Source organism: Mastomys coucha, unplaced genomic scaffold, assembly GCF_008632895.1.
Source record: "Mastomys coucha isolate ucsf_1 unplaced genomic scaffold, UCSF_Mcou_1 pScaffold13, whole genome shotgun sequence".
NCBI lineage: Eukaryota > Metazoa > Chordata > Mammalia > Rodentia > Muridae > Mastomys > Mastomys coucha.
Window position 1 is genome coordinate 36,698,424 of NW_022196895.1, and position 14,390 is coordinate 36,712,813.

Sequence of the window (14,390 nt, forward strand, 5' to 3'; positions counted from 1 at the left end):
ACAAACAAAAAAAACAAAAACAAAAACAAAAAAAAACAAAACAAGAATTTAGGGAAGCAACACCCTTCACAATAGTTTCAAATAATATAAAATATCTTGGTGTGACTCTAACTAAGCAAGTAAAAGATCTGTTTGACAAGAACTTCAAGTCTCTGAAGAAGGAAATTGAAGAAGATCTCAGAAGATGGAAAAATAATCCTCTTTTTTCAAATCACTCCTAGAGAGCATTATTCCTCTTCTTTCTATTCCAGAGATAGACTATTTAGATTTAAAATACTCTCCATTTGGATTTGATTTATCCAAATTTTGTCCCCAGGTCACATCATCCCAGTGGTATCTATGGTATGGGCCAAAGCTGGGTTCTCCACAAAACTGGCCTCCAAGTCTGTTGGCCCAGGTCCTTCTCCTGGCTCTGGGCAGATTCCCATAGTGCTCTTTAGGTTTCTGCCCATCTTTCTGAAATGCTGACTCTGAACTCTTTCTGTGATCTGGGCTCTGAATCTTCTCCTTGCTGGATTTCTCATGAGAGCATCTCCTGCTCTCAAGGTTCTCTGCTTAATGCTGACTTCCTTTCAGAGTGATGCATGACTCATGCATGTTTTGTGACAGTTCTTATATTTCATCTGTGTTGCTCAGAAGATCCATGGATTCTCTAGTTCTAAAATAAGATAACTCTTTGAAACAACAGAAATTTAGGTCTGCATTTGTCCACAAAATGATTGTGTTATTGTCTTATGCTCCACCTTGAGAAGATATCATGTAGTGTTTGACTCTTTAATATTTATTGAGCAGCATTAGCAAATACTATATCTTTATTATGTCACAAAGGGCTTTTTCATGACCCAATTAAGTGCACATTTCAAACACTGTTTATTATGATCAGAGCAACCTCAGTAAGATAATACATGAAATAGAATATGAACTATCCCACACACCAGCAAGAAGACCAATATACTTTATGTTTAAGTTAGTCCTGTACCAATATTTCAAGTGACCTGGAGGGAAGGAGATTAAATTTCTTCCACAAATATAAGCATGAAAGATCCAAGACCATGGAGACTTTTCAAGTTATTCTAAGTTAGGTGTGTTTTAGATGTGTTGTTGAAGGCAGCCTCTAGGATGAACATGGGAGACAATCAACCGTTTAAGCTTTTCAGCCTGTTGATACAAATATATCTTACAGAATTTATGTGTGTATGTGTGAAAGAAAGAGAGAATTAGAAGGAAAGAGAGAGAGACCCCCACATACAGAGAGATTGGATTTAAAAAAACAAGATTTTGGTTTGAATGTTTTCCATTTCTCAAGCCTATAACATTCAGATTGCATTAATTTTTACTTTAAACTGTATTCTTCATAGAAAGCAAAGAAAACTAGCATATTTAGTGGCTTATTATGAAAATACATTATGGCAACTGTTGAGCTCAATAATTAACTGACACTTATGGAGTCCTCAATCAATTATTTTTAGATGATGATGATGGCAAATTTCCTTATTAGTTATTGATTTTATGGGATAGCTGTGACCTTGTTCCTGACTGTAGTTCCTTTGCAAACAGATGGTAATGTAGATTTAGTTTTGTTGCTTTAAATATTATTTAGATTTGTTAGGGATAATGAGGTAACCAAGAGCCCACCCAGAGGAGAAACAAGTCATTCTCAAGACACCTTTGCAATAGTAGTATTTCTCACCTTCTGAATCATCCGTGATGGGATTGTGTGTGTGCGTGCACATTCAGATGATAAAATAGGCAAAGTTAATAGATATTAAGTGTACTAATATGAGTTTGATAGAGCATTCAAGAATCTTGTTATAAGCTTCAGAAATTACTAGATTAAGCAAAAAGGGAATTTTCAGGCCTATAAAATTATAAATCTATCCCTGGGGCCAAATTGAGATTCTGCTAAGTGTTTGGCCGTTTCTCTCTCTTTCTCAGCTTTTCCTGTCTCCCTGCTCCCTAAATGTCTTCCCCAGCTGGTGTGGAAAGATGGCTATTGGACTCACATTTTCCTAGTTTGGCAACCTCCCACAGAAGACAGCGTTTATGACCCATATGTTCCAGCAGAACAGTCCCAGTGAGGGCTCGGATCCACCTAGGCTGACTCACACACCGGGCCTGCATCACCCACTGTGGTCATAATGTTATGGAACTCTATTCACACCAGGGCCATGAATCCTCTCTTTGTGGACTAGGTATTGATTAAGCCATTTGCTGGGTCACAGGAGATATGTTCTAGTTCACAAGAAAAGTTGAAGAAAAGCATGAAAGCAAATCTCTAGGATGAATGGAGGCTGGTAGGAAAAAAGTTGGTATGGGCCAGAACTTCAATTGTATGAATAATAATAACTTTGGGGGTTAGAGTTATCAATATGACCCTAAAAGAAAAGAGGGGGGAAGCTAAAATGAAATAAAATGAGAAAGAAAGCAATCAAAGAGCAAATAGTCCTTGAAAGTAGAATAATTGTGTTATTACAAGCTGCTTAAAAGAGCAAAACACTCCACCAGGGAGTCAAAGTACAGGATTACCAGCTTTACTCACATTACTGCCTTGCTCTAAAACCTAACGGGTTCAAAGCCTGAGGAAGAAAGGTATGTCTGGACATTACCAAATACATAAGTTGTGTCGATACAGACAAAACAATCACCCAAGGACACTCTTCATTTACTCGGCTGACTCCCTGTTAGATTTTTGTCAGTAGGGGATGCTGAAGGAAAGCTGAACAAAGACATGTGTCTGGGAAGGACCCCTGGCTTGTTTCAAGTTGTATCTGCTATGCTTTGCCCTTGAGCCATTGACTCTAGTAGTTGTCGCTCCTTCCTGATCCTCAGAGGTCATGTATCTCTGTTAGGTGCTCTGTCGGGTCCTCTGCCAGGCCTCCACCAGCAGTGCATCAGTCTTTCCTCGGGCGTCTGGACCGTCCTCCAGCGGATCCCTCTTCTGAGTTTTTAGGCCTTACATTTGCATGCTCTTCTAATATGTCTTTGCAGATAAGAGGCCAGTAGCTGTGACCCCCAATCTTTCTCACCATTTTGTGGAGTGTCAGTTTTATCCTGCCCCTCTGCATCTGGTCACCTTTTATTGTCTTCTCCTTGTTAAGATTACTGGTGGAGTGTCTGCTTTCTTGGCTGATGTGTGGATGGCTTTATTATCTTTTCTTGCTCATATATACCACCTGTTAAATAGACCTTCCAGCTGGGCCTACATAATACCAAATGCCCTTGTGTGGAAAGGTCTATGAAAGAAATGATGATTGTCAAGTTTAAGGACTCTGTTTTGCCTGGAAGCTTGCACAATCTGCCTATTCCTAATCTCTATTATTCAATATGTTTTCAAAGGTTATAGGGATTAGAAAAAAAACATCAATTTGCTCATTATTGACTTTTCAACTGTGAAACCAAGAGTGTCTTTTAGCAGCCTTGATAAAATTAAATCTGGCCACCTCTCACCCAGACTGGCAGGCTCCTACATCATTGATGGAGGAGTCATGGACCACCAGCTCTTCCAGCTGCCTCTGTAATGTACTACATTGTACTCACAGCCATTAGCAGGTGAAGAATTTGAAGTGTGGGTAGATTACAGAGATGCCTGTGTTAAAAATGCATAAGCACTTTGTGAGTTTGCTAAGTCATGCCTCACTCAGCTGGCCTTGAATTTTTCATGGAGGAGGCATATTTTGTAGTCTTTCCTCTCTTGCTTCTTACCAGTAAGAACTACTCCACTAAGGGCTCTGTGGAAGCTGGAACACCTTGGTCATACCATCTGCCTGATTGGTTCTTAATATTGCCAAGATGTAAGATGATCAAATATTTGGATGTAGACATTTGGAAAACTGATTTTCCCACATCCCCTCATTCCCTGCATTTAATTGAAAATACAAATATCTTCCTGTCCTGCTTTTAAATAGTTCCAGTACAATTTTATACTAGAGGACTCATCTACTTGTTAACTTTTTTGGGGGGGAGGCAGTTTTGAGACAGGGTTTCTCTATATAGTTCTAGCTGTCCTGGAACTCACTCTGTAGACCAGGCTGGCCTCGAACTCAGAAATCTACCTGCCTCTGCCTTCCAAGTGCTAGGATTGAAGGTGTGCACCACCACTGCACTATTTGTTAATTTTTGAGTCCTGCATTGGAACACTTGTCTCCAGGGAGATGGCTCATCGCATGTTATCTGTCAGATGCTCTCTGTGCTTATGGTGACTCTCCATCCCAGTGCCAAGGAAACATTACCAGGCACTCAATAAACATTGCCCTTCTGTGTCCAGGTATATCTGGAGTGTTTTTCCTAATGAAACACTTGAGTCATCAGTAAATATTGATTACAGTACATGTGTAGAGGAATCATCATCTTATCAGTCAAATTTCTAGTTGGAGTATTTATGCAGATTGGGGTCTGGCTTGCCCTATAGCCAAAATATATAAATGAATGGAGTATTTTGTGTTACAGGCTGAGACATTATTTACATCTCTGATTTCATTTCATTTCCTTCAAACATCTGTCAGAAGAAGCATTAGTTTATTTATTTTTCAGATGATTCTTGGAGATTTCAAATTATCCAAAAACCCATAGCTATCAAATTGTGGTGCCTGATGCTGGAGCCTAAGATCTTTTCTGTTATGTTTTCAAGTTGAAATATCTGAATGTACATTTTTAGCACATTTGTTCATTCATTAGACATTTATCAAAGTTCCATTATGTGCCAGACATCAAAATTGTCACAGAAGTCCTCACGTTCAGAAATAGCTTATTCAAAACCAAAATGATATCAACCATTAGGTCCAACAATTAATTAATAAACTCCAAAAAGTAATGAATGTTTTTCTTTTTAATATTATTAAGGTAGACTTCTCTTTGAATGGAATTGCTTTCTTTCCTCATTTGTCCAATCAACTGGAATCCCCTTTCTTGCTCAGTGACAAGACTTCTAACCAGTGTTGAAACCTCACAATTTAGAAGTGAATGCGTTTAGTTTGAAGCACCCATGTATTTAGGGTATTTCTGTTCTCTATAATTGGGAAGATCCTAGAATATATTACCTTACAGAACTGACCTTTGATAGATCTTTCAAGATTTCTTAATGTTTGCGAGCATGCCTCAGAAGGAGTGCCACAGCAAAGGGTGCAAAGGGCACTGTGCTTGCAGCCCCCTCTATCCTAATTTCGTACCCCTGCTTGAGTTATTCTTGGGATGAAGGTAGTTCTTCCAAGAAGAAGATGATGAACTTCTGTGTTTAATTTTCAAATTTCGTATTGGCTCTATCTGAGCTGCATCAATCCCACCATCTTCCTGGATTTTGAAATAACATATAGACTTCAGTAGCTATTTTATGAATTATCTTGCTCAAACCCTAAAATATTTAAATATTCTTGTGGAATATTGAGATGCGTAGTATTGTGACAAGATGCACTAAAATTAAGTTGTCCATTTTTCTTTTAAGAGTGATAGGGCCCTGAACAAATGGAAGGTAAAACTCCCATTTTCCTGGAAGCTGGAGAATCCCAGACAGCACTTAATTGCCAGCAGCTTTGGGAGGCAAGCTGTAGTAGTGCCAGGTCCCTGGCTTCCTCTGCAGTGTGAGGTTGCACATGAGTACCCTGGGATCCATCAGATATGGTTTGGGTAGTGTTAAAAGGTCTTTAGGAAGACTCAAGGTTCATTTGGAATCTGGTGACTGGAGGGACTTCCTTGGGAAAGAGAATTGCTGGGGAAGAACATACAGTTTATTGTCTAATCAGGTCTTATGGCAAAAGTATTTTGGCACCTTGTCTTAAGATAATAGATAAGTATGTTCCAGAAAAATATGTGTGCACACCCCACCCTTTCTGTATTTCCCTTCCTTATCTTTCTTCTTTTTCTCCACATTAAATTTAATTTCTAAACATTCTCCAATGGACCAAGTTAGATGAACTCTGATCTGATGTGGTTACTTTTATGTAGTCCACTTTATTGGAACCAATCTGCTTTGAGTCCTATTAGCACAAGAACGACCCTGTTTTCAGGCTGCCTAGGCAGATTCTGCTGACTGGAGGTGACAAATACTCCCCTCCATTTCCTCTGTGAGGCCAAAGGCTTTTATCCTTGCAGATATTTCCAGTCTCTGGCTGGTTCATGTTGAGTCGTTTCTCTGTTGCATAGAGGATATTTGTTTGCAGTAACTGAGAATGGCTGTAGCATCTCTGCTATTAGGATTCCGTTTGGCTAATTGGATTGCTGATTTAATTTAATGGCTATAGAAGTGCAATGATTACTCAGCCCTGTGGTAGAAAGTGACTTGAATGAGTGAGTAAGAGATAGGTATTCTGGGGTTGTGAATTATTAAAAAAAATAGTTTTACTTCCTCTGGAAAGAATATGACAAGTTGCCATATGTGAAAATTATTTGTATATATAAAATATAGACATTATAGAAGAAGTCAAGGAGTGACTTTTTTTAAATAGTTTCATTTCTACTTTGACCATATTAGAAATGGCAATGAACTAGTATTTTTTATAATGATGCCTATTCTTTATGAGAATAATACATAGTGAAATCAAAAGTGGATGTCTATAAAAAAAATAAAATGTTTCATTGTATCTCTATTATTATAATATCATAAAGGTATTAGTCTTCCTTCATATTTTTATGGCATCAGTGAAGTGGCTGAATTGAAATGTCCAGCCTGTTATATATGATCAGAGGGGCTAGGCTGTCCAGACTGGAAGACTAGGGGCCATATCTTATGTTCTTTTTTTGTCATGATTGTGGATTTGTCAAAATTTATGCATTCACTAACTATGTACCTAAAAAAAAAAAATTGCTATGCTTGCAAACTGCTGAACTTAATTTTAGGAGTCAAGACTTAGAGAATAGGGACAGAAGGACTCTCATTGGCTTAAATAAGAAAGGGAATGTAATGGATCATATAACTGAAAAGACTAGCTTCAGGCATGGTTAGATCCAGATGCTTTGAAATTATTACCAAGATGCTATGTGCTGTGGAGTTTCTGTGCTATCCCTTGGGTGATTCATTAGAAGTACAACGACTTGACCGTGTCTATGTTAGGAAGATGGTGGCTTAGTATGTAATAGTTAGGGTACTTAAAAGGTATAGCTGTACCTGTTGGGAGGCAAACATTTTTTAGGAAGGATGAGCAGGAAATTCACACCTGAATGGTATTCCCAGAATCAAGAATTTTACAGACAGGCAAATTGTTTTAGGAAGCAGTTAAAATACTTGGGACATCTGTATTCAAAGCCCAGCTGTTTCATGAGCAAACTATTCAAACTATGGCAAGGTTGTTAAGCTCTATGGGTCTTAGTCTTTCCATGTGTAAGTGCTAAGTGGAGCTGCTGGGCTTACAGGATGGTGGAAGACCAATGAGATGCAGGGGCTGTCCAGAGCCCTCTTCACTGACCACTGCATTCTTATACAGAGTCTCCTCTGAGATCCTGACTGCTATGAGACAGAGCTTTCAATGAGGGCTTAATGTTACCCCTGTATAATTGGCAAGCATTTTCTGAGATTACTATATGCCACCCACTCCATTTTGCTTATCTCATCTAAATCACCCCTAAGAGTCCAGGTAATAAGAAATTTATTATCTTGATCTTACTGCTGATAGAACTGAAGTCGTAAAACTTTGGGTCTGCCAGATGCCTCGGTTGATATATGGTCTACCTGGGTATTTCTGCCTGGGCCTGTGGCGGTAGGGTAGTCTTACACATGATACCATATTGCAGTCTGCTGTTAAGTAATGGATGACTTAGCATCTGGCTGTTGGTGTTGTGAATCACCTGTGTTCTCTGAGTACTAGTGTGTGTGTTCTGCAGCTTCATCACTCTGAGTTTCTGACATATGGTTTTTTTTTTTTTTTGTTTTTTTTTTTTGTCTGTGTCTTGCAGGTGAGCCTTCCAGGTGGTCCTCATCTCATTGTGATTGCTGCTGCAAGAATGGCAAGGGAGACAAAGGGGAGAGCGGGACCTCCTGCAATGATCTCTCTACTTCCAGCTGTGACAGCCAGTCAGAGGCCAGCTCTCCCCAGGAGACGGTGATCTGTGGGCCCGTAACTCGCCAGAGCAACATCCAGACACTGGACAGGCCCATCAAGAAAGGCCCAGTGCAGCTGATCCAACAGTCTGAGATGAGGCGGAAAAGTGACCTGCTCCGGACTCTGACCTCAGGCTCCAGGGAGTCGAACATAAGCAGCAAAAAGAAAGCTGCGAAGGAAAAGCTCTCCATCGAGGAAGAGCTGGAGAAATGTATCCAGGATTTCCTGAAGATAAAAATTCCAGATCGATTCCCTGAGAGAAAACATCCTTGGCAGTCTGAACTTTTACGGAAGTACCATCTATAGGGGAGGGCTGCCGGTAGTCACCACTTTGAAATAAACCCCCTAAAAGGAAGACATATGTTAAAGGAAAAAATAACAACTAACGATCCACATTTGTTAGAACACAATGTCCATTGATGTACTACTGCCTACTTTGCCTAGCTCACCTTAACGTGTAAATCCACAGGGTAGATTTCTTTCTAGATGTGGAACCGGAAGCGAGCTCTTACGTTGTTGTCCGTTGTCTTTTATTTACTTGGTCCCATGTGCTGGGGATCTTAAGATGCAAGGAGAACCAGCTACGTGTGAGTAGCTCACAGGCTTTGGGAGTCCATCGATCCCAAACTAGGTTTTTTTGTTTGTTTTGTTTTGTTTTGTTTTGTTTACTCTCATTTTCTGCCTCCTTCCCTTGACGCAGGATGGACAGGTGAAGGAGATATAACCCAGTGGCATATGTTAAGAAATTATCCTTTCCCTTCCCTTTTGTTTATGGGGTGAGGGGAGAACGGCAGATTTGTAGGATTTTTCACTAAAATCTCTATGTGCCAGGTTCTATTGACTTTGTATGCATGAGCGTTTCTGACACAAGCACAGTATATGTCTGTATATATGCACAAAGAATGCACATGACCCAGGGGGACAGGAGAGGGCTAACACCTTACTGTCAGCTGCCCCTACAAGAGCACTTCAGACAACAAAGCCTCTGCCTATTTATTAAAACCCTCCCGGGCAGATTTCCCAGCCTCCCTTGGCAACACTTTCTAAAGCTGAACAGGCCCCCATCATCAACAAATTCTCCTTCTTATTTTGAAATAAATACCCTCAGGCTCTTTCGAATTATTGTGTTCTTTCCCTACATGAGGAGCCAGTGAGATGAGCTAGTCTAACCCTGTTGATATTTAAGAGACAGACCAACAGTCATATCCACAAACAGCATTGAGACGCCCCTCAGCCTTCTCCATTCTTATTGGAATGACCGACCCACCTTTCTCTAGCTGATTCAGAGTTTTAACTGGCCCACATTTTATTAAAGAGGCCTTTGTTGTAATCCAGGCAAATTCTCTGCATCTTTATCGGTTGTGAAGCTACGCATCCAGCCTCTGTTCACTTGTTTTGGAGGATTTGTGCCTCTACGTACTTCTTAATTTCCCATGCAAACTTTAAACTACACCTGTACACTATTGCTTATTGGAGCCAGGTTTGGATATCTTTGGAATCCCGGGGTTTGGCTGTGGTCCTACTATGGTTTAGTTGTATAATTTCTACAGTGTCTATAATGACCCAAGTGGGTAGCTGGAACATAAAAGTTACTAATTTGATTTTTTAAACTTTTAAAAAATATTCCTGACCTGTATAGATACCATCCAAAAGAAATTGTTAATACTGTCTATACATGTGACTCTGTCTTCTATTAATCTGCCAGTAGTTCTTTTGTTCACTTGTGTTAAAAGAATGTCCAAAGACAACTTTTAATTTTCAGCATTCCTCATATATCTCAGTGGTAACTGAAAAGATGATTTATCACTAGTGTGTGCCAAGAATTCCTATTTTTTTTTTGTTTTGTGTGAGTGTGTGTGTGCATACGCATGTGCCCATGTGTCATTGTGTGCATGTGTGTATGGTTAGCACAAGTAATAAAGGCAATCAGACAATGTTTTTATAGAAGAAAAATCTAGTAACCAGTTTCTTCTTTCTGAAAACTTTCATTGAGGCACATTTATTATTTAAGAACCTCCTCCTTGATTTATTAGTGCCCATTAGTATGTGATTGTCTTTCTGAATTTTTTATAATTCTTGACTACACAGGTGGATAATAGGATAAGGCAATATTTTCTTGTCCTGATGCTTCAAGTGAAGTTTAAAATTCTATTTAAGTGAAAAAGAAAATTTCCTTGAGGTGCTGAGTGGCCAGGAAAATTATCATTTATGAAAGTGTTCTTTTGCATATTGATAGTTTAGCAGATAGTTGATAGATAGCTTTGTGTGTAAATCCTATTAATGCATCATTTATCCTCTCAATGTTTCTTGATGGTACATCAAAAATACTCTCATAGTTATTATGGAAGATATTGTGAAGCATCATGGATCTTAATGGCTCAAGAAGACACTGAAAGTGAATTGTTGACCAGGCCATCATTGACTGAATCATTTAAAGGGCTTCCAGAGAATATGAGATTTGAATAAATTGGCCAAAGTTTCAAGTACTTAAAATTTCAACCATAATCCTAATGGTATTGAGACACTCAAGAATTGGTCTGGCCATTGACCTACAGCTTCTACTAGAGTCTTCAAATAGGAAATACAGTGCTGTACCCAAAGTATTGTAGCATTGTCCTGAAGGCTTTGTTGTTGTGGCTTTTTCTCTTCCTTCACAGGTACTCTTTGTACCCATGATGAACAAGCTTAGCAGTAGAAATCTGTTGAAAACAACAACATATCACTTTCATTTTGGCCTACCTGTAAAGTGGCACCTACCCCATGGTAAAAAATTTAAACAGAAAAAGAAAAGGCAAGATATTCATGGATGGGGCTATTGACATCTTCAGGAATAGAGCCTGGGTCAGTAGAAGTCTTTGAGAAGGCATCAGGGACATCAAGGCTTAGGTGGTCCCTTTCCGAGTGAAATCATCCAGCATGCTCCCTGTAGTCTTCACTACCCTGGAAATGACCCTTGGCTAAATGAGCCATGAAAATAAACTATCTGCTATTCCTGGATTCAGAGCCTTAACCTCAGTCATGGACAGCATAGTATTACATCAATTTCAGTTCTTCTTGTGGGTTTTGACAGGGGATGTTCATTGCTGATATCAAGAAATGAATAGTGCTAGGAAGTACCATTCTCTCTAGTACTAGGCTATTTATACTAAAAGGAAAATAAAAGTGTTAACATAAGTATCCTACTGAAACCTGACATGTAAAAAGCCTTAGTATGGGCTGCCTTCTGAGAATCCTAAGAAGGCTAAATCCACAAAAGTTAGGGTAGTCATTCCCTAAATGGATATGAATCTCCTGAAGTCAGAGCCACATTCCTTACCTGGACATATTATAAAGTCCTCCAACCCATTATTGAGTTATATTGTATGGCAAACAGCAGTGGGAAAAAGAAACTATAAAGGTTAACATAATTATTCTCTTCCACTGCTCAAAAAAAAAAAAAGTCAAGGCACTGATGGATAGTAGTGAGGGACCCAGTCAGATGGCTTCCAAAGTATGCTGTGTGGAGCTCTGTATGAAGCATACCGATCTTCCAGGAAAATGCATGTGTGATGAGTTTCTAAAATGGAGGAAGAGTGAAATGACACACATGCTTCCATAGTGGGATGTCTGTTCCAGCTAACTGTAGAGAAACACTTGAACTATCCATGTAGTTAGTTGGCCTTAATTGATTCAGACACATCCCTTCCCATGAATGGCAGGTGCCTGATCATTATTCATTCTCTTAGCCATTGCTGCATATTCTTCTGGGTTACGTTTCTTTCTCTAGACTCTCCACAGTTCTGAGTGTCCTTTTACATTGCTGAGAACATGCTACAAGGGGTGGGAATAGTGGGGAGAAATGACAGGGAGAGTAGTTTGAAAAATTTCTGCACTGCATTTCCTACAATGGAAGTCAAAATTTGGTTCTCATGAACTTTTATTTGCTATCACTTCAACTCCTCCATTTCTTGTCTAGTGTAGACTAACCCAGAAAAGCCAAGTTTTAGAATTCTTAACCACTGGATACATTGTCACAAAATTTGAGTAATGTTATCCTATGTTTGATCTTTGCTAGAATTAATAAGATATTTTCTGTGAACTTATAGGATAAATTCTTTGTCAGCTCTACTTGGCATAATAATTTTCTAAGGAAAAATGAAGGGAATTATTTTCCCCCTGATGACTTTGTGGCAGATAAATGTCTTTGCCAATTTGCATGCAGAGTTATAGGTTCTAGCATGGGCCATTTCTCTCTTTAATGTCTTGGTATTGTTGGCATCTTGCAATCTTGATGGCCTACTGTTCCAGTTTATTTATTTATTTTCTCTTATAGTATCAAAATAACGCACTAGAGAAAGAATTAGAGTGAGCAATATGTATTTGGAGCTACAATGGAGTTAGATGTCATTGATAAGAGACTGTACAATGATGGATATCTGCAAAGAAATTAGAGGAAATAAAACATTCTGGAATGAGTTTGACTTAAAATTGCCCCCATCATTCTGGTTCCATATAAACTGGTTCCAGTTCCCTATGCCCTTTAGTAATCACCGCCTTGTGATCAACCACAATATTTGTTTTGAAATATCTATTCTTCTCATTCTGCTATGGGCATTGGAAAGGGGATTTTTTTTCTCTCCAATGACCACTGCTGAAAAAGTTAGAGAAGCTCTAGTCATCATGCACACACTAAATTCATTTGGGCACTTTCTGAAAAGGAGATTCCCTTACACTGACTTCAAAGTGTCAGATTCATAAAACTTGAAGCAGGGCCAAGGAATCTGCAATTTGATATAGTGTCTTTACTCATCTTGATAGTCCAAGGACCCTACTTGGAGAAGTTGCTGTTGAGGCACTAAGGGGAAGTTAGCATGTAGTCAGAGCACACACCATTCACTGTCTTAGAAATCACATTCTGGGACTAAGGTACAATGTGTTTTCAAACTCCCTTCATCATTTCACGTGCCTTCCAACCAAAGTCTCCCTCCCAAAAACTCTATGTTTGTGCCTTTTTTTGGAGTATAAAAGCCTAAATCACATCATTACAGCCTTATCCTTTATCCCTTGGACTCCCACTCCTCAATCAGAAAGCCTTTCTCATTTTAGCTTTACCCTGGGTGGAGGAGGAACATCTCTGAGTAAGGACTACTCTAATGATACCTAACGTGGAATGAAAGTAATGGTTTTTTTTTCCAGGGCCAGCTGTTCATTTCATTACTCAGTCTGGGTCAACGGAGTCAGAAAACAATCCATAATTTAATGAACATGTTGCCCCAAAGATGGTTCCATTGATGAAATATACAGATACCACCAAAGCAAATGTGGGATAATGAAAGAATTCAGCTGTTGAATCAATACAATCTTGAACCATTGAATTGCTTGCTTTGTCCAATTTGACTCAAGCAGGATGAGGCTCATGAGGCTCATGGATAATGGAGATTTTGAACCATAGCCTTAATAATAAGTGTGAAACAAAAACACATGTATAAGAATAAGCACAAGAGAAAGGACAGAGGGAATTTAAAATGGTGATAGTCCAAGTGTAAGAACACAAAGTGATATGCTATAATTTTTCCCAGTCAGTCTACCTGAAAAGATGGGCATGCCAAAATCTCTGTCTGTTTCTGTCTCTATCTCTCTCTCTTCACAAACACACAGAGAGAGAGAGAGAGAGAGGGAGAGAGAGAGAGAGAGAGAGAGAGAGAGAGAGAGAGAGAGAGAGAGAGAGAGAGAACACACTTCCATGAGTTTCAGTCCATTGCTTTCCTTGATCTGCCCTGAAAGAAGAGGATGCCTTTATTGACCCAATGTCCTAACCTTTTTTTTTTTTTTTGGTGGTGTTCCTCTTGTTTGTGAACAAATTTCATTGTTAATTGGGTAATGAATTTTAAGTCCTAGAATGTCAACCATGGTTTATTTAGGGAAACTATTATTAAAAAGATAAAGAACAAAATGTTCCCCAACCCAGCATTATCACATGGCATGTCCTGGAGGAGGGTAGGGGCAATTTTCCTGTTAATCAGCCTCGTGAAAGCACTTAGAGGCTAACTAGGGATTTAGTGAGTTTGACTTCTGTCATCTGCCCTGTCTTGTTAGGTTATCCTTAGAGTGAATCTTTAGCTATTTACCCGAAATTGCACAATAAAAAACAACAAAACATCAGATTCTGTCTTTTTGCTAATATTGGCTCCATCCATCACCAAGGGAAGTAGAACCAGAACTGATGTATTGCAAAGTGATGTACATGGTCTGGGAGTATGCACATGTGTACTGTTTTTATGTTCTTGTTAGGCCTTGTAGGCCAGTGGTCATTATTCATGTGAGCACACAGAAAAAAAGTCTCTGCTTTAAAAAGTGTAATAGATTTTTAATTCTGAACAATAG

At 39.1% G+C, this 14,390-nt stretch overlaps 1 protein-coding gene across 2 annotated transcripts in view; it reads left to right on the forward strand.

The window, feature by feature from the left end:
• Positions 1–10,783, forward strand: part of Kctd16 (potassium channel tetramerization domain containing 16) — a 271,360-nt gene extending 260,577 nt beyond the window's left edge. For both annotated transcript variants that reach the window (XM_031365565.1, XM_031365564.1), the window contains exon 3: positions 7,882–10,783. In XM_031365565.1, coding sequence (XP_031221425.1) covers positions 7,882–8,333 — 452 coding nt within the window. In that variant the 3' untranslated portion in view covers positions 8,334–10,783. The remainder of the gene's footprint in view (positions 1–7,881) is intronic.
• Positions 10,784–14,390: the final 3,607 nt, after the last annotated feature.